At 40.8% G+C, this 24,845-nt stretch overlaps 1 protein-coding gene across 3 annotated transcripts; it reads right to left on the bottom strand.

The window, feature by feature from the left end:
• Positions 1-428: 428 nt before the first annotated feature.
• TRIM38 (tripartite motif containing 38) lies at positions 429-23,346 on the bottom strand. 3 transcript variants are annotated; one of them, XM_021937054.2, is made up of 8 exons: positions 23,136-23,343; positions 22,781-23,004; positions 18,882-19,322; positions 16,560-16,655; positions 13,880-14,110; positions 12,916-12,938; positions 12,707-12,819; positions 429-2,789 (listed from the first exon to the last, which is right to left on the bottom strand). In XM_021937054.2, exons 3-8 carry the CDS (start codon positions 19,299-19,301, stop codon positions 2,266-2,268), a joined length of 1,407 nt encoding a protein of 468 aa, XP_021792746.1. In that variant the 5' UTR covers positions 19,302-19,322; positions 22,781-23,004; positions 23,136-23,343; the 3' UTR covers positions 429-2,265. The 3 variants fall into 3 exon arrangements, with proteins under 3 accessions (XP_021792746.1, XP_009202836.1, XP_003897200.1); XM_009204572.4 differs by having other exon boundaries at positions 23,198-23,343; XM_003897151.5 differs by lacking the exon at positions 22,781-23,004 and having other exon boundaries at positions 23,198-23,346.
• Between the last annotated feature and the right edge of the window lie 1,499 nt (positions 23,347-24,845).

Below are 24,845 nucleotides of genomic sequence, written 5' to 3'. Positions count from 1 at the left end.
AGGTTTTTAAAAACATTTATTTAATTAAATGTTTATTTTGTTATCATCCTTTCTTATTCAGCAATCTAAGTGCTTAGTGACATAGAATTTCCTCTGAGTAGCATATGCTAGACTTTGACAATGTTAGGGAGGCCTCCCCTTTCTGGGGAAGACCACACTTAGATAACACAGGACTGTGGGACGCCAAGAGGTAGAGAAGAGCTTATGAATATCCAGATTACATCTTCCCTGATCCTGCACAAAGTTGGGGTTCCTTGGTTACCCACTGGGTCCTATTCCCCAAGTCTGGGGCAGCATACTCAGACTACAGGGATATAGAACAAGTAAGACTGGGGGATAATCCTTCTGTTGGGGAGAAAAATCTTTTTTTTCTATTCATCTTAGGTTCTCCATCATTGGCCCTATAAAGTAGTCTAACAAAAGACAGATTGACAAGACAGAAACAAAGAGAAGTTTATTAACATGTGCATTGCACAAACACAGGGGAGTACTGAGATGAATACTCAAAAGAGGATTTAGAACTTGGGCCTATATAGCATTTTAACAAAACAATACATTTTTTAAGTGACAAGGAAGAGGAAAAGGACTTTGAGTTACTAGCGCAGTAAATTGTGGGAAGGCAACTTTTTCTTTCCCTTTTTTTTTTTTTAAAATAAGACTTCTCTGGTACTATGTCCAGGCTGAGAAGAGTCTAAAGTCTCTGGTGACTAACCTTTGTTCTTCCTGGAGTAGGAGGATGGCTTCACAATTTCATATCCTGCTTTTAGGCAAATAGGGAGAGCGCAGAGGTGTTTGTTTGTTTTTAATCTATTTTTTTCTCAATTGTCTTCAGCTCAAAATACTTATGCCAAAGATGGCATATTCTGCTACCCTTCATTTGCGAGTTACAACCCGGCCTCTATCATCATCATTAGAACTTCTGACCCTGGGGAACATGGGCAATAGTCTGAACTCTTTTATGTCTTCCCTTAGGCAGAGATGGAGGCCCAGCCATGCCTCTGACATCTAGACACAACTGTTGCTTCATTTCTCCTATTCTCAGAGGTGATGTCATAGGACCTCAACAAATATCAATAAACATTAATTTTTTTTTTTTTCCTTGAGGCACAGCACAATCTTGGCTTACTGCAACCGCTGCCTCCCAGGCTTAAGCAATTCTCCTCCGTCAGCCTCCCGAGTAGCTGGGATTACAGGCGCCTGCCACCATGCCTGGCTAATTTTTGTATTTTTAGTAAAGACGGGGGTTTCACCATGTTGGCCAGGCTGGTCTTGAACTCCTGACCTCAAGTGATCCCCGTGCCTCAGCTTCCTGTAGTGCTGGGATTACAGGCGTGAGCCACCACACCTGGCCATCAATTTTTATATCAACTCTAAATTATAACATTTAGCAATTTTGTGACTTTTTATGGTCATCACTAATGTTGTTTATGTTTTAGTTGTAGTCCTGTCATTACCCACTCAGGTATGGTAATTTGGTCTTTTTCAAAATGAAGTTAAGGTCTATTTGATCTTCTCTGAATCATAATGAGAACTACCAACAGTCATTTCAGCAATAACTATTTACTGAGATTTTAAAATATTTCAAGGTAACTGGTCCTAGCAGACTGGAAAATACCAACTTCTTTTCCAGAACTGAATCCCCCTTCCAAGTTCAGTTTTACTCATAATTCCCTTTTCATTTGAAGCATCTCATTGTAAGCCATTCTTAACCCTTGTCTCACACTTTGCTTGGCTATTTCTCAGGTAGAACTCGGTAAGTCTGGTAGCCTGCAGGACTGCTGCTTAGATTATTAAACAACACGTCAGTGGTTGGAAGAGTCAACGTTATTTTGATTTTCCTGTTTGGTTTGGTTTGGTTTTAAATGCAGTTGGCGGATAATTGCAGCTTTCTTTCATTCCCCACATGAGTTCAAATGGCAGCAAACAAATTAGGAGAACGCAGACCTTCTGACCTGTGGGTACCACTACTCATCACCTGAAGACCCTTGGAAATCAAAGCCCTGACCCATTAAAGACGGATAGAGACAGCAATGTATGATCATTGCTATTATCTTGCTTTGCCTCAGTCCAGGTTAACCATCTGTGGTATTTTTAGTTTCTAAGTCCATATATTCAACATAAATCAATTATATATCCACTAAAATCCCAGCACTATTCTAAGTACTAAGGAAGTGACAGCGAAGAAAACAGACCAAACATCTGCCCTTATGGGATTTATATTATTTTCTCTGTGCTGGTTAAACCAAGGAGCTTCTGCTCTTTTCCTCAGTCATCTGGGAGAGGCAGAAACAAAGGAGAATATTGATAAACCTGGAAATAGGGCCGGAGAGTATCAGAGAAGGAAGCCTTTGGGAAGGTAAAGATGTGGCAGCCAGTAGTGCCATTGTAAAAGGATACAACTCCGGCCTCATAGTCCAGAAAAACTCCCACAAGCAGGGGATGCTCATGCAGATGAAGGGAAGTTGGGGGAGAAGTAAGTGCTACATAGCCTTTCTTTCTGCACAGCCTGAGGGTCCAGAATCCAGACTGAGGCTCTTGCTTCATGCCAGTGCCCCTCTGCACATTTTCCATACAAACTCCTAAATCCCACCCAGTTCCTTCGCCAACATCCACTTCAAAGTAGCGTCTCCCTGAGGTGAAGCCTTCAGAACCCAAGACACAGGGGAAGGCAGTAAATCTCCTGGAAGATATGTTCTGATTCTCCTGGGTGTATCCACGAGTCACTTGTCTCCGATCCTCAGAGAGAATTAGTTCATGATGAGCTGTATCTGGATCCAGAGTCACATTAACTGCAAAACAAAACAAAACAAACAAACAAAAATACTTTTGTTGGTGTGAAGAACACAAGTTATTTTAGTTTATTTTTTATTTTTTTGAGACAGAGTGTTGCTCTGTCACCCAAGCTGGAGTATACTGGCACTATCTCAACTCACTGTAACCTCCACCTCCCAGATTCAGGCAGTTTTCCTGCCTCAGCCATCTGAGTAGCTGGGACTACAGGTGCGCACCACCACAACTGGCTAATTTTTTAAAATTTTCTGTAGAAATGGGGTTTCGCCATGTTGACCAGGCTGGTCTCAAACTCCTGACCTCAAGTGATCCACCCGCCTCAGCCTCCCAAGTGCTGGGATTACACAGGTGTGAGCCACCATGCCCAGCCACAAGTTATTTTCAATAAAACCAGCCTGTGTTCAAACCCAAGTATTGTTTCTTATAAACTGTGTGAGCTTAGGCAAATCATTTAACTCTCTGAGCCTCAGTTTGTTAACTATAAAGTAGAAATTACCATAGTTGTTGCAGAGAATGGTGGGTAGGATTGAACAAGCTTATGTTTGCTTAATGCTTGGTAAAATTCCTGGTACATGGTAAGCACCTAATAAGTGGTAGTTGTTGGGGTGATTGGACCCGACATCAGGCCATGGGGGCTACAAAGTCCAGCAAGGTCAAAGGTATGAGAAAAGACAAGCTAAGAGTGCATACAGTGGGTCCAGCAGGCCAGCGCTAGATTGGAGGCTGTGAAGGCCCCGAGCTCTGGGAGTCCACACTATTTATTGGGGATCAAACAAAGAAGCAGGTGGTGAGGATGTGAGGGTAAACAGGTGAGGGCATGAGGACATGGGGGTAGAAAGGTAGTGGTGCATTAAGCGTAGCTGTGATGGTTTAGCATTTTCTTTGACACGTATAGAATATGGTCTGCTGCTTGAGATAATGGAGGACATGTTTATGAGTAAGAAGCAAGGAACCAACAAGTCTGTGCACATTCCAGAGGCTATGAGGGGTTTTATGCCCTGAGCCCTGGGTTCCGTCCAAGTCACAAGGGGTTTTAGGCCCTGGGCTTAGATTTGTGGTGCGGCAGGGCAGCCTTCCACCTTTTGGCACAGAGTTTGGTGTTCCAAAGGCCACGAGGGGTTCTGGACCCTGGATCCCAGACACCTTCCAAGACTCTTTTACATTATGACAGAGAACCAGTCCTACCTCAGCTCTTCTAGCAACATGCAGTAATAATGATATCGACATCATCTTCGTCTTAGTTATTCAGGGATGCCAAGGTACAGAACTAACCAGTTGATATGGTTACCATCCTGTCCAAAGTTCTTCTCCCATGCAGGACTTCCAGGAATCATGAAACAGTTGAGCAGAAAGATACCTTTTCCTTTCTCTACTGAATAACCACCAACATTGGGAATCAGAGAAGGAAAATGACTCAGCTAATGTCTTAGCTTGTTATTGGAAGACCCAGGTCTCATGACACACGCCTAGTCCCATGACTTTTAATTGTAAGCTCTTCTCTTTCCCCTCAGATAATGTTCCATAAGCATTAGTATGAGATAATAATACACTGAGGACCAATATACATGAAAAATATCAGACTAGAATCAAACAAGACAGAAAAAAACTCTGATAACCTAAAGTGAGATACTGGACAGTATGCAGTTTTAAAAATAAAAAATGGTAATAGGATGTTCTAACAAGAGAGTTAAGAAACCACCGTGCTACTGAGTTAAATATTGCTCAGTTGGTCTGTGACAATTAAGGAATTCAAGTATTCAGAAACATCTCCTGTGCTGGATGCTCTGTTTGTTCTTCCAAATCATTCCCTCACTTTTCCCTGTCGTGCTCTGTGCCCGGGAAGGCTGACGTGGACACATTAACCAGGCTTTCTGCCCTCTGGCTTCTGCTTGGTTCAGCCAATGGGAAGCACCAGAGGAGACCATAGGGCACAAAGCAGCAGCCTTGGGAGTATTCAGTACCCCAGTCCCATGCCACTGGCTATGATTTGGAGGGTCTGCATTCCTCTGCCTCTGGGCATGCTCTTGTATAGTTACAGCTCCCTACACCTGCCACTTGAGGCCCAGAGGAGGTGATGGTTCTCTAACTGTTCCTAGCTCAATGGCTCTCTAACTGTTCCTAGCCCTGGGTGCTTCCTGTTCCTTGTGGATTTCCCAACTCCTCACCTTTGTAAATACCCTCTTTTTCAAACTCTATTCAGTCAGCTCTTAATCAGCCTGACTCACAGAAGTTTGGGGTTTCAATTCATATTACCTGAATGACCCAGGAAAACCCATGTTGAGAAATTAAAATGTTTACAGGGTGGTAATACCACTTAAGAGAAAAAATATCAATTGGATTTTTAAAATTCCACCTATCTATTGGTATGACACATAAACAAAAACATATAGAAAGATTGGAAGTTAAAAGATTGATAATATAGTCATATACTGTTGTAGTTATGTAAGTATATCAAAAGATACTAAGTCAGAGCATTATTAAGAATGGAAGGAGGGCCGGGTGTGGTGGCTCATGCCTGTAATCCCAGCACTTTGGGAGGCCAAGGCAGGAGGATCACTTGAAGCCAGGAGTTCAAGACCAGCCTGCCCAACATGGTGAAACTCTGGCTCTACTAAAAATACAACAATTAGCTGCGCATTGTGGCACATGCCTGTAATCCCAGCTACTTGGAAGGCTGAAGCACAAGAATCACCTGAACCGGGGAGGCAGAGGTTGCAGTGAGCTGAGATTTCGCCACTACACTACAGCCTGGGTGACAGAGCAAGATTCTGTCTCAAAAAAAAAAAAGGGAAGAATGAAAGGAGTCACCTAAAAAAGATAACACAATTCTAAACGTGAATGCACTAGTAATATAGTGCATTCATGCTTAAAATTGTGTTAATATACAAAGCAAAAACTGTAGAATTATAGGAGAAATTGACAAATCTACAATCATCATCGGATATTTTAACATTCTTCTTTCCATAATTGATAGATCAGGCAGATCAAAAGAAAAAATTAAGGGAAGATATGGAAGGGCTGAACAATCTAAGAAGTCCAATCTCATAGTCAATACATAAAGCTCAGTAATTGTTTAATAATAGTAAGCAGAGAATATGCAGTTTTCTCAGGTACAGATGGAACATGTGCTAACTGAGTAAATAATAGTCAAAAAACAGTCTGAACAAATTTCAATAAATCTGTATTACACAGATCATTTTCTCTAGTCTCAATATAAGATTATAAACCAATAATAAAAAGACAACTAAAAAGATTCTAAATATTAGGAAATGTAAACTACTAATAAATCATTAGAAGACATATAGAATGGAACAATAATAAAATGTTATTTATAAAAATATACAATGGAGCTAAAGCAGAATTTTAAGGAAAATTTGTAGGCTTTAAATGCTTATCTTAGAAAAATTTAAAAACTGAACATTAATGAGCTAAGCATCTAATTTAAATGTTCAGAAGAACATAGAAAACCCAAATATAATTTTTTAAAAAGAAAAAATAGATACTAAACAATGTAACAGTGAAGTTAAAACCAGAATGCAATAAAGAGGAAAAAAAAAAAAAGCAGCATCTTTAAAAAAAAGTAAATAAAATAGACATACCTCTAATGAGATTTATCAAAGTAAGAAGGCACAAATGGAATGAATACAGAAAATTTTTAAATACTACAGAACTTTATAATAAATCTTATGCTACTAATAAAATTGAAAGCATTGACAAAATTAATACTTCCTAGAAAAAATATTTCTGAGTAAAACTCGTTCAAAAAACAAAGAAAACATGGGCAGACCTAACATTAAAGAAATGAAATCACTACTTTAAATTTTACCAGCAGATAATAAAACATGCATCTTTATCAAGCAAAAATGGATTTTGTCAGTTTTATAGGAAATTTAGAAGTCAAGGCATGAGTAATGACAATCTCATACCAAATCCTCCAAAGAATAAAAAATTATGGCACCAGCTTATAGACAGATATAGAACTCCTGCACAAAATAATATAAATAATAACAAATCAAATTTTATATATGCATCTATACATATTATATGTATATGTATTATATATGTTAACATATACATATATGTATAGCATATGTTCTACATATTATATATGTATAGTATATGTATTTTACAATATATAAATGAAAACTGAATGTTTAATATATTCATTTATATTGTCATATATGACATATATAATACGTTATATCAAAAACATGTACAATAATCAGGCCAGGCACAGTGGCTTATGCCTGTAATCCCAGCATATTGGGAGGCTGAGGCGGGTGAATCACTTGAGTCCAAGAGTTTGAGACCAGCCTAGTCAATATGGTCAAACTCCATCTCTACAAAAAATATGAAAAATTATCCTGGCATTGTGGTGCACACCTATAGTCCCAGCTACTCAGGAGGCTGAGGCGGGAGGATCACTTGAGCCCGGGAGGTGGAGGTTGCAGTGAGTCGAGATTGCACCACTACACTCCATCCTGGGTGGCAAAGGGAGACCCTGTCTCAAAAAAAAAATTAAAAATTAGCCAGGTTTTGTGGCCTGTGCCTGTAGTCCCAGCAACTGGGGAGGCTGAGGTGGGAAGATCACTTTAGCCCAGGTGGTCGAGCCATGATCGCACCACTGTACCACTTGGCTTGGACAACACAGTGACAGCCTGTCTTGAAAAAAAAAAGAAAAAGAATATATATATATATATATAAACACACACACATACAGTAATCTATATATATATTATATGTACAAATCAATGCTTGACTTTTTATATATAATATATATTACATATTATTAGATATATAGTATTCATTCTCTATAGAAAGATAGATAGATACAGATATAGACATAGTATCCTCTCTCTATCTATATTAGAGAGAGGATACTATATATATATCTATAGTATATAGAGACTTGCTGTCTCAAAAAAATTTAAAAATCAGCCAGATATGGTGGCCCATGCCTATAGTCCCAGCTACTGGGGAGGCTGAAATGAGAGGATCGCCATTGATCCTCTCATTGGTTGAGCCATAATCGCACTGCTGCACCACTCAGGCTGGGAGATGGAGCGAGAGCTGAGGTGGGAGGATATAGATATAAACATACAAATAAATATATATAGAGAGAATACTATATGTGTGTGTGTATATATATATTATGAAGACACTGGTGGGATGATTTCATTACCAATTGGACCAAAAATCCAGGTGTGGAGTCAACATGCGATGTTGTTGTTGACTGAGCTGGCAGAGCACTGGTCATAGTTACGGGAAAAGAAGGTCTCCAATGAAACATACTTAATAAAATATATGAACTTGCTTTCCACGTAGAGAGTTCTGGTGTGTATGTAGCCTCCTCTCACTAACCTAGCAATTGTCTTCATCATCATTATAATGCTATCAAAGCATAGATGACAGCTAAATTTTCTTGTCTTTTTCTTCTTCTTCCTCTTCCTCCCCCTCCTCCACCTCCTTCTTTTCCTCCTCCTCCTTCATCTCCTTTTTTTTTTTTGAGATGGAGTCTCACTCTGTCACTCAAGCTAGAGTCCAGTGGCACAATCTCAGCTCACTGCAACCTCTGCCTTCTGGGTTCAAGCAATTCTGCCTAAGCCTCCTGAGTAGCTGGGACTACAGGTACACACCACCACGCCTGGCTAATTTTTGTGTTTTTAGTAGAGATGGGGTTTCACTATGTTGACCAGGCTGGTCTCGAACCCCTGCCCTCAAGTGATCCTCCTGCCTCGGCCTCCCAATGTGCTGGGATTACAGGCGTGAGCAACTATATCTGGCCCCCTCCTTTAAGAGACAGGGTCTAGCTCTGTTGCCCAGGCTGGGTACAGTGGTGTGATCATAGCTTACCGTAGCCTTGAACTCCTGGGCTCAGGAGATCCTCCTGCCCTAGTCTCCCCAGTAGATGGAACTACAGGTATAACACATGGGGCTAATAAAATTAATTAGGTGATAAAATTCACTGCCCACTGATGACTAAGCTCTTTGGAAACAGAAGACACAGACTTTGAAGGAAAATGTGTCTACTTAATTTTGAAACCCTATTTATCATAAAACAGGATGAAAATGCAAAATGCCATCCACATGCCAGAAGACATCAGCCATAATAAGTTCCCATAAATCAATAAGGAAAATAACCCAATAAAAATTATTAAACCACAGTAAATCATGGGTAAATCACAGAAGCCTGAAGGGCTAATGGACAAAAAGAATCTCAGTCTCACTACTGAAATCAGAAAAGCACAAATTAAGTACACAATTAGGTACCCTTTTAAATCCGTAAGACTATCAAAATCATAAATTATATAAGTAAAGACTCAGGGAGTTTTGGAGGAGTGAGAGCTCTTATATTGCTGGTGGGGTAGAATTGGAACAATTTCAAGATCTGTAGTATCTGGTAAAATTATGATGTGCATCCCCCACACCAGCATGTCACTCCAAGGTATCTCCCTGGAGGAAACATTCACAGGACACAAAGAAGCATGGATAAGAATGTTCACAGTAGTATTGTTTGCAACAGCAACAACAAAAAAACCCAACTCTACACACAGCCTCAATGCCCAGTCCACAAGGCAGTGGATTAAATACACTTCAGGCTGGAGATGGTGGTTTGTGCCTGTAATCCCAACACTTCGGGAGGCCGAGGTGAGAGGATTGCTTGAGCCTGGGAGTTCAAGACCAGCCTGGACAAAATAAAGAGATATTGTTTCTACAAAAAGAAAAAAAAAAAAATTAAAATTAGCCAGATGTGGTGGTGCTTGCCTGTGGTCCCTGCCTGTTGTCCCAGCTACTGGGGAAGCTGATGTGGGAAGATTGCTTAAGCCCAGGAATTTAAGGCTGCAGGGAGCCATGATGGGGCCATTGCACTCCAGCCTGGGTGACAGAGTAAGAACCTGTCTAAAAGAGATAAGTAAATAACACTTTGTATTTTCTGCCACATTGCAGAATGGTAAGACAGTGCTTTCTAGACTCTAGACTCTTTCTACGCCTACCTTCTAGTTATGAGATCCTACAACACTCACTTAACCTCTCTCTGTCATATTTCCTTATCTATAAAGCAAAAATGCCCCATATAGAGAGGACTGTGATATAATAAAACAAAAACCAAGAAAAGTAAAGCTTTTCTAATCCGTCACAGACTAAAAAAGTGTTCAGTATATGTGCGTCATTATTCCCGGTGCTGGTAGGAGTTATGTTACAACTTTGAGTCAAGTAATATGGTACCATATATTAAGATTAACAACAACCTCAGCAATCCCGGTTTGGGGTATGTTCCCAAAAGAAATGAAAGTACCAGGATAAAAGGGTGCATGGACTAGAAAGTTTTTGTAGCAACATTGTAATAACTAAGTTCTAAAAACAGCCTGAAGCTCCATCAGTAGGGATATGGTTACATATATTTATTATATACTTATGGAATATTAGACATAAAAAGTAATGAGTAACATAGAAGAGACAGATTATATATATTACATGTTTGTACAAACTTAGGGAAAGATATAGGTTACCCTACCTAGAGAAGTCAGATTGGAGAGGGGTGGGAGAAACCTTGAACTTTCTGTTTATATTCTTTATATTGTTTCACTGATTAAAATTTATTTGTTGCATCTGCTTGAAGGCAATGTAAAATAAAATAAATAAACATACATTTAAAAATAAAAATAAAATTTATTCATATCACTTTTGTAATAAGAGAAATTTTAGGCCAGGTGCAGTGGCTCACACTTGTAATCCTAGCACTTTGGGAGGCTGAGGTGGGCAGATCACGTGAGGTCAGGAGTTCAAGACCAGCCTAGCCAACATTGTGAAACCTCATCTCTACTAAAAATACAAAAATCAGCCAGGAGTGGTGGTACATACCTGTAATCCCAGCTACCCTGGAGGCTGAGGCACTGGAACCCGGGAGGCAGAGGATGCAGTGAGCTGAGACTGTGCCACTGCAAGCCAGCCTGGGCAACAGAGCGAGACTCCATCTCAAAAAAAATTTAAAAAAAAGAAAAATTTTAATAAACAGTGTTTAAGAGGGGAGAAATATTTAGTTAAAAGATAAGCCCATTTAAGAAATAGTTTCACTTGACCCGGAAGATGGAGCTTGCAGTGAGCCGAGATCACGCCTCTGCACTCCAGTCTGGGCGACAGAGTGAGACTCTGTCTCAAAAAAAAAAAAAAAAAAAAAAAAGAGTTTCACTTGAACCGTATTATGATTCCTTCTGTAAAAGATGAGAGGAGGCAAATTAACTCAGTGAAATCCCAGCAAAACTTACACAAAGTCTTGTTCTTCCTTCCTGTCATCTGTATAGGATGAAATACAGAGTGCTTTTGGGTTTTTTTGTTGTTTGTTGTTGTGTATTTGAGGGGAACACAGGTCTATAATTCCTTATCTGAAATCCCTGGAACAAAATGGGCTTTGCAATTCAAATTAGTTTAGAAGTTATAAAGGCAAAAAAAAAAAAATGCATATACTCTAAATTTCAACCCCATCAGGGCCTAAGGCAGAGCCTTGTAATCAAATTCATCAATATATCTGCAGCAAAACATTTATTCAAATTAAGTGGGATAAATAAAGACTTTTAAATAGTCTCATCTCAGTGCAGTTCAGGGTTGGCCACTGTGGAAGACAGACTCAAGGGTGGCCTTCTATGATTTCTGCCTCTTAGTGTTCACACTCTCATAAAATTCCTTGTCTTTGAGTGTGAGAAGGGCTTATAATTGCTTTTGACCAATAGGATATGGCAAAGATGATGGAATATAATTTCTAAGATTACATTTCATTATGTAAGACTCCATCTTGCTATCAGATTTTCTCTAAAGAGTCTGTCTCCTGAGCTCTCTCTGAAGAAATAACTGGCCATGTTAGACGCCCGTGTGCAAAGAGCTGAGGGGTGGCCTATAGAAGCTGAGGGCAACCTCCAGCCAATAGCCAGAAATAACCAGGGCCCAAAGTCCTGCAACCATCAGGAAAGAAATTCTGCCTGCTACCTCAGTGAGCTTGGAAGTGGATCCTTCCTCAGCCTAGCCTCCAGGTAAGAACACAGCCTGACCAGTATCTTAATTGCAGCCTTGTCAGACCCTAAGCAGTGGGCCCAACTAAGCTGTGCCCAGATTCCTGAACCACAAAAATTGAGGTAATATATGGGTGTTGTATTAAGGTTCTAAATTATGGTAATTTGTTTGTACTAACAGATAACTAATATAACCACCAAATCATTTCAGGTTAGGCCACATTTTTGCAGCCCAATGAATCATGATAAAACTTTCCATTTTCAGGGATTTTTTGATTTTGTACTTATGAATACAAATTTGTGAAAGTATGGTCAGTACTGATTTAAAAAAATCAAGGGAGCAGGAAACTCAGTAAATGGTTCTAACATTTCGGAATCTGTAAATTGGTTGTAACATTTATCATCTGTGTTATCTAAGTCAAGTTCCTAAAATATGTGAATGATAGGCTGTCATACTCACCTACCTTTCTTGCATTGCTCTAAGAGTTGGCTGATCTATTAATAAGAAACACTATGATCAGATCTAATACCAGGATGTGGTATTATGATCATCTATCAGTTACGGTGCTAAGCACTTTGTACATGTTGATGCATTTAATTTTGATGACAACTCAATGAAGTGGGGGCTGTTAATATTTTCATTTTTCAGAGGGGAAAACCAAGTCACTTGGAGTAACATGGGTAATAAGTGAAAGAATAAGAATTTGAAAGGTTTGTGCAGATAACCAGAATGCAATGCTCACTCACATATAAGCAGTGAATCATACGAACTAGAGAAGGTATGAAGGTGCTACTTAAATTAACTAAACAACCTCTCTGGCTGTGAGCCTGCTGAGGGACAGGTGGTAAACTTGGTTACTGCATAAGGCCCCTTCCATCCACAGTATTTAGGAATTCTTTAGTGCACATACCTCGATGACTGCTTAACATTTTCTTCACATCAAAGTAAAGTTCAGAAACATTGCACATAGTATGAAGTTCCAAGGAGACGGCCTCTGATGTTTCCAGTTTCACAGCCCAACTCCTAGAACAACCAGAGGCCAGAGATTTCTTCAGAGGTGCATTCCATCCAGTTCTATATACACATGCCCCTCCCCTCCTGCATTCATACAGGACTTACCTGCTCAAAGTGTCATTCACATTCTATAAAGAAACAAAAAGAAAAGGTGAGCATGGGAACATCAGTATTTCATGGGGCTTGTCATGCAGGGCTATTCTTCTTTGCTTTTCCCAGAGAAGTAAAGAGAGTTACCCTGGTCTTAGATATTGATGGATACCCAAATAGAGTAATTCCCACAAGTCTTAGATGTTGATGGATACCCAGATGGAATAATTCCTACCAGCTTCTGGGAGATTCAGCATGGCAGGATGTTTATCAACATTTGCATCTATTCTCATCCTTGCTGAAGCATGAGGGCCAGGAGCTTTGTCCATGCTCCCTCTGTCAAGACTAGCTTTTGGTGATCGGATTTCCTTCACAGTGAGCCCAGATTAGAGAACACATATCATAAAGGTCCTTAGCAATGAATCTGTGCACAGCCCTGAGACTGGGCCACTAAGATGGTGGCAACAGGTATCACACAGTGGTAAAGCAATCATGCTATACACTCAACCTTACAGTATAGTCACCAATCCTGTTAGTTAGAACCAGAATTAATGGCTCCAGATGTTTATCTTCATACAGATAGAGCTGTAGATTGTACCATAACAGCTCTGGAGCAAGGGTTCTACAAGCAAATCAGGGAACAGATTATCACTCATTTTGGCTGCCCCACTTCATCACCCATCAGTCACCTAGCAGAGTATTTCAGGAGAGAGTTGACAGCCAGGTTCTGTGCACATGGGCCAAGGAGACAAACAGTGGTGGATGTTATCCCATGGTTCCATTTGGCCAAGTTATGTTCCCTCAGAAGTTTATTTTTCTAATTGACATAAAGGTACCCCATAGATTAGTGAAGGCTAGCCTGATGGCACTGATGTATATCTAAAAGAAACATTACTCTATCTTCCCATGCTTCATTATCATTCTCCTTTAATAGCACAATAATATACCTTTTTTCCCTACTCCAAATAAACAGCCTCACCTGCAGCAATTTCTGGGCTGAGCCCTGACATTTTTCCTCCAGTTCCTGAATATGGCTCTTGAGTTCATTGCTCTTCAGCCCCAGACCAACCTCATAGTCCCTCAGTCTACTCAGAGTCTGTTGTTCTTCTTTTTCCAGTCTCCAGAGATAAGACTTCTCTTCCTCATGTAGGAAACACTGGAGATTCTTAAAGTCAGACTGGATTTTTTGTCTCTGAATCTGTACCTTCTCCTAGAGTCAAGAAAGTATGGTCAAAAGGTGGAAATAAACCAAATGTCCATCTATGGATGAATGGATAAACAAGAATGAAAGTCTGACACACGCTACTACATGATAAGCTTTGAAGACGTTCAAGCAAAATAAGCCAGAAACAAAAGGGCAAATATTGTAAGACTTTGCTTATACAAGGTATATAGAATAGTTAAGTTCATAAAGACAGGAAGTAAAATAGTGGTTACAAGGTGTTGACAAGATGGAAAAACGAGTTATTGTTTAATGGGTAGTGAGTTTCAGTTTAGAAGATGAAAGATGAAACTGAGCTGCAGTTTGGAAATGGGAATGGTGATAGTTGCACAACAATATAACAATGTAAAAGCACTTAATTCTACTGAACTGTATACTTAAAAGTGGTTAAATGCTTAAGTGTTATATATATTTTCACACACAGACACACACACACAATCAGCCACTGGGACATTATTTTCTCATGAGTCACTGAAGCTGGAAGAATGTCCCCAGTTTCCTGCTGCAGGGTCATGTGTGGGAGGCAGGTACTCAGACGTGGAAGAGGTTGTCTCAGATTCCTTATAGTCACCCAATTAATTTCCTTATTCCTCAGCCAAGACACAGGAGAAAGCTGGGTTAGGAGTGCTAGATAACTTAATTATGAAACTAGGGCCAAGTTCAAACACTTTATCAGTTACAAGGATAAAAATAAATTTTTACTTATGATTTAAGAAGTTAGATTTCTGAGTCTGAGTGATTTTCTTGAAGTAAAAGCTTATAATGAACATTACCAAGACTGGATTTTAAGACAACCAGGCTGGTAAGAGGGTCCATAATTCTTGGCAGGGGGAGCTCTGAGTTTGGCAGGTATTTATTATGGTTAACAGAGAAATATTTTTCTACTACCCTAGGGTCATCTTAAGCATTCCTATATGTAAGACTGACAGAAATCAAGTGAAAGTCTCATCTGAGGAGATGTAAAGTTGCAATTTCCATTAATGCTGTCTAAATTAATGCAGTGGGAGTATGTATTCAGGGCAACTTGAATCTATGTTCTCGGACTGCAGTCTTCAAACATGGCCCAAATAAACTCTCTACTTATCTTAAAAATATAAAAATTAAAAAATAAAAATAAATCCACACAGTGTTTCGATGACTACGATGTAGAAGAAGGGTCTTTGACTTAGGATGAGGTGGAATTTTTGTGTAGGAGACAGGTACAGCTTTAACTCTTGTATAGACGGGTTTTCATATATGTTAGTTACAATCAAGGTCTTCCCCATTGCCCAAGATCCTAGAAATGAGGGAACTAAGAGTGTACTCAGGAGCTCAAGAGCAACATCCACAAACAAAGATCAGGGTAGAAGTTAGAAAGGACCCCTGAAAGAGGGAAAATCGGTAATCAGCTTTGTGGGATTTTACTGCAAGCTAGTGAATTATATAAATATAAAGGTTGGTGCAAAAGTAATTGTGGTTTTTGCCTTTACTTTAATGGCAAAAACTGCAATTACTTTTGCATGAACCTAAATATTTTCATGAAAGAATGTGGCTCTGATAATGTGGAGGTTGGTCAGCCATGGAAATAGTCTGAGAGATGCTGCAGTTTGTAGTTGCAAGTGTGTAGGTTGTTGCATTACTTATGATGTACTTATAAATCAAGTATAGGCCGGGTGCAATGGCTCACACCTGCAATCCCAGCACTTTGGGAGGCTGAGGTGGGTGAATCACGAGGTCAGGAGATCGAGACTATCCTGGCCAACATGGTGAAACCCTGTCTCTACTAAAATACAAAAAATTAGCCAGGCATGGTAGCGCATGCCTGTAATCCCAGCTACTCAGGAGGCTGAGGCAGGGGAGTTGCTTGAACCTGGGAGGTGGAGGTTGCAGTGAGCTGAGATCGCACCACTGCACTCCAGCAAGACTCCATCTCAAAGAATAATAATAATTAAAAAAGAAAGAAATAAAGTATATTTCCTTCATCAGCCTCATGAGCTTGAGTAGTATGAATTTCAATCTGGAGTGATCCTGTTTTCTAAGTGTCCACAAAGGTTGGTTTCTGTACCTGTAAAGTTGAGAGCCAGATGCTCCGCTGTGGTAGAAGTGCCAGGGTAATGAGTTGAGGCCTGCAAACCAGGTTTATTTTGAGGTATTTAAAGTTTGAGACCCAGTCAATGCTTTTTTAGGTAAATAGGCATACTAATTCTGCTTCTTCTGGCTGAAGTATCAGGAATCCCAGCCAACTACGGTTTAAAGATGGAAGGGGTTGGCGCTAAATTCTCATGGATGTAAACCTGGAGTCAGGGGCATAAATACAAATAATGGTTTCTCCCTTGGGTTTCATTTTTTTGATCTGGTTCAGTGAGAATAAATCATCATTGTGATTTTCCTCAATCATCCCCTATGCCTAAGCTCTAGAATGGAAAATAGCTTGAGATCAATGAAGTCAGATTCTTACTTTCCATTTAGTTATTCGTATTGCTGTGGACAGCCTCTGCTCCGTACATCTGTCTTCAAGTTGCCTCAATTTTGTCACAGCTTTCTGGAGCTTTTCCTGAAGGAAAAATTTGATCAGTGAAGGCTATTCAATTTGACTCTTCATTAGGGACCTAGGGGGAATCCCAGTTTTCTAAGATATATTTGAATAATAGTGAATATTTATTGAGTCCTCCTTGTTTTTTGCTAGAGAGCATGCTAAAGGCTATATGTGCAGGAACATACTGATCCCCTTGGCAACCCTGAATAGTTGGTAGGATTTTAAACATCATTTCTGTGCTGTAGAAAATGAGACTAAGAAAGGGGTAAAATAACTTGCCCAAAGGGCTATGGTTGCCAGCTGGTGGAGCATTGCACCCTCATCTGCTGACCCAGAGCCTGAGCTACACCCTCCACTAGAGTCCTGCCAGGAAAAAGTTATATATAGAACAAGGTAATCATCATCTAAAAGATTTTGTAAAATAACATGCTGAACCAAGCAAAACCAATACCAGCGTTTGGCACACATGAAATTTTGTGTCTTATGAGTCATGAAAAATCAGGATGCCAAGTGATTTGAAGCTGACCCAAATTACTAATTGTAATCAAGGCTAAAAGAATTGTCTCCTGTCCTCTCTAAACCCAACAAGTATACTCATTAATTCTCGAGCATTCTCAGGAAAGGGCTCTATGTAACTGTTTTAGCAAAAGATGACATTGTCCTTGCTATATGCCAAGTGCTATTCTATGCATTCTATATTTTAATGTCCTCAAAGCTTTTAACCACCTCCTGTGTGTGTGTTTTAGGGAGGGAGGACACTGCTATTATCCCCATTTACAGATGGGGAAACCAAGGTGTCAAGACATTAAATAACGTGCCCAAAATTGCCCATCTAGTAAGTGACCAAACTCAATTTCAACATAAGCAGCCTCCTTTTCTTACTACTTGGTGGAAAAGTAATTCAAATTGGAATATCATCATTGCAGTTATTAGCTGTTCCATGGAGTTTAAGGAAGAGCTGCCATGAGCTGAGTGGGGGTCAGGATTGACATGTCCTTAGAAGGACTTAGAGCCTTCATACAAGACCACCTCTGTCTCATGGAGGACAGAATAAGGAGCCTGACACAGGGGGCAACATTTTCCTCAAATCTAGGCAGGACAGAAAAGGAAAAAGGACATCAGGACTATGCCCATTCCTCCATGCTGCCAACAGCAAAGTCCCTCCTTCCTTAATATGCTTTCTGGCAAGAAGCCTGGATGGTACACAAAACCTCTCCCTCTGCTTCACCTTCCACAACCAAGCATTTCCAAATCTTTTACTCTTCTTCCTGAATCTTGCTTAAAATCTGCCCTCTCCTCCCTTTCTTATATGGATAGTTTGAATTTTACTCCTTGATATTCCTTTTACTATAAACATGCCAGAGTAGCTGGGCACTGTGGTTCATGCCTCTAATCCCAGCATTTTGGGAGGCTGAGATGGGAGGGAGACCAGGGGTTTGAGGCCAGTATAAGCAAGAAAGCCAGACCATGTCTGTACAAAAAATAAAAAAATTATCCGGGTATAGTGGTGCATTCCTGTAGTCCTAGCTACTTGGGAGGCTGAGGTGGGAGGATTGCTTGAGCCCCAGGAGGTTGAAGCTGCAGTGAGCCGAGACTGCACCATTGCACTCCAACCTGGGACACAGAGCAAGACCCTATCTCAAAAAAAAAAAAAAAGTATAGGTACCAGAGTGATATTTTCAATGTCACTGACCCTTCATTCCCCAAATGAAAATCCCCCAATAGGTGTTCAATTTTTACGTGTCCTTCAAGAGTTACTTCTGAGATGAACCACTCCCTACCCTAAATGTCCCTCCCCACCACCAAAACCAGGGACCTCCAGGCAGACATTTTTGATGGTTTATCTTCTTTACTAGACTGTAGATACCTAAAAGGTAATGGGTCCTTCTTCCCTGTTTGCAGGCCCTACTGCATGGTTTTACATATTGTGGTTTTTCAAATGATATTCATAGTGTGAAGCAAGAAAAAATGCGGGTGTTTGGTTTGAGAACAACCTGTTCTAAAGCAAGGAGAAATTCATCATAACACAGATGGATAGAGATGAGTCCAACCATCCCATTGAAGGTCAGAACGGACAGTCTAGATAATTTAGCAAGAAATCATCATAAACTATTTTTCAGAAGAATGACATGATGAAAGCTGTATTTCCAAACCATAATATTAGGTTTCAGGCTAAATCATCTCAGCTCCTGGGAGCAGGATAAGATTTGGTACTTACCAAGGCCCCCTGACCCACACACTCACCTTGTAGCCCTGGCATACATCTTCAACAAGAGCTGTGGTGTGCCCTTTGTGCTGTGGTGCCCGCTCACAGCGCCAGCAGATGAGCTGCCCCTCGTCTTCGCAGAACAGGTGGAGCTGCTCTCCGTGTTCCTCACATGACATCTCTTGATCCATCTCTTTGAGGGCTTCAATGAGGCTTCCCAGCTGCCTGTTCGGTCGGAGGCTATTCATGTGAAATGGAGCCCGACACTGGGGACAGCAGAACGTCTCCTGCCTCAGTCGCTTTTGGCTTGGGTTTTTAAAGAAGTCCGTTATACACAAGTGGCAGTAGCTGTGTCCACAGTTGATGCTTACTGGGTTCGTCATCAGGCTCAGGCAGATGGAGCAGGTGGCTTCCTCCATCATCTTCTTGGTGCTGGTGGTTGAGGCCATAGCTTTCATTGAAAAGCTCCAATATTGGCTCTAGAGATGGAGATGAAGCAGCCAGAATTTTTACCATGATGAAAATACACCTCACCTGCACCTCTATGTGATGAGCTGGCTGCTACTGACTTCCATAGGTCTTGAAGGTTTTCCTTCCAACCCCTATTATCTCATTTTGTATTGAAGAAAAGAGGACTTAAAAGGAAGAAGCTGAGGCTGAGTTTGTTTGGGCCACGATTGAGAACTGCAACCCAGATGCAGAGTTTCAAGTTGTCCTCGTTAGCAAGCAGTTGCAAGTGGTTATTTAAAGGAAAAAAAAAAAGCAGTTTTAAAGCCGTTTTTAAAATTGTTTACCAAGAATTTACATTAAAATAGCATAAGCTTTTGATTGGCTATACATTGTTCTTTTTATTACAAATCTCAGGAACATGTAGGTAATAGATGAGGCAGCCAGTCAGGAACAAAATGCTTTTAAACATGGGGTCTTAACTGAAGACCCATACTCCTGTCTCACTGGTCCTGATAAATTTTGCATACCTCACATAGCTCAGACTGCTCTAAACTATTTTTCTTTTCTCAGTCTTCTAATTTTTTTTTTTTTTTTTTTCTAATGAGCCAGTCTCACTCTGTCGCTCAGACTGGAGTGCAGTGGTGTGATCTCGGCTCACTGTAACCTCCGCCTCCCGGGTTGAAGTGATTCTCCTGCCTCAGCCTCCCGAACAGCTGGGTCTACAGTGGTGCGCCACTACGCCCAGCTAATTTTTGTATTTTTTAGTAGAGACGGGGTTTCACCATGTTGGTTGGCCAGGATGGTCTCGATCTCTTGACCTTGTGATCCACCTGCCTCAGTCTCCCAAAGTGCCGAGATTACAGGAATGAGCCACTGCACCCGGGCTCTTTTTCTTTTCTTATGAGACAAGTTCTCGCTCTCTTGCAGTGCAGTGGCATGACCACCGCTCACTGCAGCCTCGACCTCCTGGGTTCAAGCAATCCTCCTGCCTCACCCTGGCAGAGTGGCTGGGACTACAGGCATGTGCCACCATGTCCAGCTAAAGTCTTCTCTCCAGAAAGAAGAAATGCATTAGAATTTAGAAGACGCATAAACGTCTAGCTGTGTAGCTAATACAGTAGCCACTATCATGAATGGGAATTTAAATTTAACTTAATAAAAATTAAAATGAAAACATTTAGTTTTTCTGTTCCACTTGCCACATTTTGATTGCTTAATAGTTGCATGTGACTAGTGGCTACATAACAGCCTCAATATACAACATTCCGTTATCACAGAAAGTTACCTTGGACCAAGTGCTGGGAGAAACAATGCAGGCTTCCTCACAAAAGCTGTAAAAGAGAGAACTCAGGGAGTGTGAAACTCTTTCCTATTCTAGTCAACTTCAAGAATAATTGGTACCAGGACGGCACGGTGGGTCACACCTGTAATCCCAGCACTTTGGGAAGCCAAGGCAGGCGGATCACCTGAGATCAGGAGTTTGAGACCAGCCTGACCAACATGGCAAAACCTCATCTCTACTAAAAATACAAAAAGTTCGCTGGGCATGGTGGTGCACACCTGTAATCCCAGTTGCTCAGGAGGCTGAGGAAGGAGAATCACTTGAGCTCTGGAGTGGGAGGTTGCAGTGAGCCCAGATTACACCACTGCACTCCAGCCTGGGTGAAAGGACAAGAATCTGTCTTAAAATAAAAAAGAATAATTGGTACCAGAATTACTCTTTGTAATTGGTAGTAACACTCATGCAATTGGGTGATCTGTGACAGATCCCACTGAAGGAGTATGGGGAGCTTCACCGCAATATATGACTCCCTGGTGTAATGAGTATTTTGAATTAAAGGCCCTTAGAGATCAGCAGATGCTGGAAGAGACTTTTCCCCTATCTACATAAAGGCCAGTCAGACTAGACAAAAAGAACACTTGTTTTTCCTTCCAACCCCTGTTATCACATTTTGTACTGAAGAAAAGAGGACTAAGAATGTAACCAGACCTAATCAGACACTTTCACAAAATAATGTCTGTCTGTCAGGCTCATTCATTTTCCAAAGAGAACCATTTACAAGTTAAACTCTGTTCCTCCATTCATTCATTCATCCTCCTGAATATTCATTTATTATCCCTAATAATCATTTACTGCCCCTCAACAGAATTACCTATATTCTCCTGATATCACCCTTCCCCTCTGAAATAAGGCTATATAAGTATTTGTATTTATAGATATATAAATATTTAAGGCTATATACTTATATAAGGCTATATAAGTATTTGTATTTATACATATATAAATATGTATACATATATAAATATTATTTATACATATATAAATATATTTATACATATTTTATACTTATATATTTATACATATATAAAAATAACATTTTTATATTATATACATACATATTTATACTTATGTATTTATACATATTTATAAATATTTATACATAAGTATTTAGAATACATAAGTATTTATAAATAATTTAGAATACATAAGTATAATACATAAGTATTTATAAATAAGACTATATAAGTATCTACGCCCATTGGAAGAGGGGGTAATCACTCTGTGATTCTAGCCCATGTACATGTTAATAAATTTGTATGCCTTTTCTCCAATTAGCCTTCCTTTTGTGAGTTGATTTTTCAGTGAACTTTCAGAAGGCAAAGAGGAAGTGTTCCCTTGGCTTCTACACCATCATGACGATCAAATTTGACTCCACCTTGATCCCCCCCACCCCCCACAAAGAACAAAAACCAACACTGGTTAATAAGGTCGGTTGTTTTTGGGTTTTTTTGTTTGTTTGTTTTTTTGTTTTTTTGTTTTTTTTTTTTTGCTTTTAGGAGCAGAGGTATAATAGGCAAAAGAAAGAGAAAGGAGAATAGTGAATACCTCTCTCTCCTGCAGAGAGAGAGGGGTGCCTAAGTGGGACTTCCCTCGTTAATAAGATCTTTCTAGAGACCCAACCAGGAAGGTAATGGAAGCAATCAAGGCAACCAGAACAACCAGAAGAACTAGTTTATCCTTTTTGTGCACTCTCCCTAAACTGAGGGAATAAGAATTGGAAAGAAGGCTGCAGAGCAGAGGGTTTGGTCCTAAGGAGCAGTTATTTCTATGGGATCAGAGCTCCTGTAGAACTGAGGAGTTCACTACTAATATCTCTTCTCCAGGACAGGACCTATCTCAAGAGACATGTTCAGAGTGATTGCAACATAAAGAGTTTGCAGACCCAAGGAGGTAGGGAAGACAGAAAGAAAATGGGGGAGGCCAGGGATAGGCAACAGAGGGGTGGCCAGGAGCAAAAAAGCCTGCCTCTTCTGAGAACCTAGCTGGGCTCTCCCTGTACCCCCCATCTCTCCCCCTGCCCGTCCCCACACCCCTACTCCTGAGAGCCGCTCTAGGACAGGGCAGAGTCAGGAGGAAGTTTGAAGAGTAATTCTTCTTTTAAATGACAGTGCCTAGAATAAAAAACAGTAATTTAATTACAGTTACCGGGTAGGCTGATTTCCTGTCACAACCAGATCAGTCTCTTGAAGCCACACAGAATTTCTTCTGATGACGTGTATTCCTTGGCGGGCTACTATACACCAGGCCCCTCTCTGCTAGGGTCACTGCGCTCCTGGGGAGAAGGGGCTCCCCTGCTTCCAAGGCTCCAGGGTTCCTGTCCTCTGCCCCACTCACCTAAGTTCTGAATCTTCTGAGATTTGGTGTAAAGTCTGGTGAAAGAAAGAGCAGGAAAGAAGCGAGAGCTGTAAAACAAAGAAAGTCCTGACCATTTTCAGAGTTGGAGTGGCCCTGCTGTCAGGAAATATATTCCCCACCCCACCTGCCACCAGTACACACTCACATATCCACTGAGAAAACCTTAGCCTGGACCTTTTCCATAACCTTCACTGCTCAGACACTTACATATTCGCTGCTGGTCCCCTCTGTAGCTGCCACTTCCTGGGTCAGGAAGTTAACTCAGACTGGATTAAACTGAGAAGTGAAACTACTGTGGGAGGCGGGGCTTTTTTAGGAGAAAACTAGGGACGTTGCTCATATCATTTGCACTCAGCCTCTCCGATAAAGGAGGGGAAACGTAGGGAAAAAAATCCTTCTTTTACAGCAATAAAAAGAAGGAACCAATTAATAACCCAGTAAACTATCATGTGACCCCAACACAGAGTACCTAAAAACAGGAAGCCTGCAGAGGATCAGTTCACAGACTCTGATTTGAGATCTTTCTACTTTTGCCACCAACTCCCTTGGGAGTCCTTAAGCCTTCCTAGCTGATGTTACTTTTTTGCTATTTCTGGGTTGCTTGTGGTTCTGTAACTGCTCTGAAGGGTGTGGTGGAAAAAGGGGTGGTAACAGCCGTAGGACTCACTGGCATCACAAAATTCATCTGAGTCAGCTTTCTATTCTTCTCTGTCCCGTTCTGTGTCTTGTTTTTCTCCTTACTGTCCTTCTGCAGGACTCAGATCTTCTTCAATAGCCGGGGTCAGCCAGGACAGAAAATGGGAGTCACTAATGGCCCAGCAGTGAGTGCCCCCAGCTTAGAGCTGTGTGGGATCCCTGGGACAATCACTCTGCTTTGTGCTCTGGGGAGAAAAGGCTGTGGGGTCCAGGGCCAAGTCCTTAATGACTCAGCTCCAGCTTCTCCACTTCAAAATGAAAGGAAAAGTACTATCACTACCCAAGTTAGAATTATTATTTCATGGGGAAAAAAGATGGATTACTATCTTACAATAAGAGCTTGTCACATTTATAAGTCTCAGGTGTAAGAGGCATTTATGATAAGAACATAGTAAATGCTGGCCTAAGTAGATGCGGCTCCTCTAATAAGAGGAGCTCAGGACACAGGTGGGAGGAGAAATTAAACTTGAATTCTGGGCGCCACTGGCCTATCTGGGCCCCTGGCCTGTCTGCTGACCCTGATAGCCAAGGGAACATGGAGTTTGGCCCACCTGCAATCCCTCTGGTCCAACTACTCAAAATAAAGGCAAGATTGGAAAATATGTTCCTTTCTTCCTATACCAAGCAGAAGACGCTTCAGCACTGCACCCTCCTGGATGCTCACAGAGCCATCTGTCATTTTGCCACCTACGATTCATCATGTCCTGGCATGATAGTAGCAGACCCCATGCATAGCATGGGACATTCTACTCCTGAGGCAACCAGCACACACAAAGAGGAGAAAGAATGAGCCCCTGAATCCTTGGTCCCACAATGAGTCCTTGCAGATATCTACGACTTTCATTGCTGTGGATGTGACTCTGTACCCAGGCATGGCTCATTCCAGATCTGTCCTATTGTCAGAGATGTTCGAACCAGAATGACTCCATTTTGAGTGGGGACTAGGTAAAATAAGGCTGAGACCTACCGGGCTACATTCCCAGGAGGTTAGGCATTGTAAGTCACAGGATGAAATAGGCAGTTGGTACAAGACGCAGGTCATAAAGACCTTGCTGATAAAACAGGTTGCAGTAAAGAAGCTGGTCAAAACCCACCAAAACCAAGATGGCAACAAGAGTGGCCTCTAGTTGTTCTTATTGCTCATTATACGCTAATTATA

Source organism: Papio anubis, chromosome 6 (assembly GCF_008728515.1).
Source record: "Papio anubis isolate 15944 chromosome 6, Panubis1.0, whole genome shotgun sequence".
Lineage (NCBI taxonomy): Eukaryota > Metazoa > Chordata > Mammalia > Primates > Cercopithecidae > Papio > Papio anubis.
Note: the sequence above shows the minus strand (reverse complement) of the source record. Positions and strands in the feature narration are given on the sequence as shown.

Excerpts from the sequence above, each read along its gene's own strand:
- TRIM38 (XM_003897151.5), bottom strand. The coding sequence starts at position 19,301 with ATGAAAGCTATGGCCTCAACCACCAGCACCAAGAAGATGATGGAGGAA. Across the intron at positions 12,939-13,879 it reads CAGCCCAGAAATTGCTGCAG|AATGTGAATGACACTTTGAG; the intron begins GTGAGGCTGTTT and ends GTTTCTTTATAG. Across the intron at positions 12,820-12,915 it reads GTGAATGACACTTTGAGCAG|GAGTTGGGCTGTGAAACTGG; the intron begins GTAAGTCCTGTA and ends TGGTTGTTCTAG.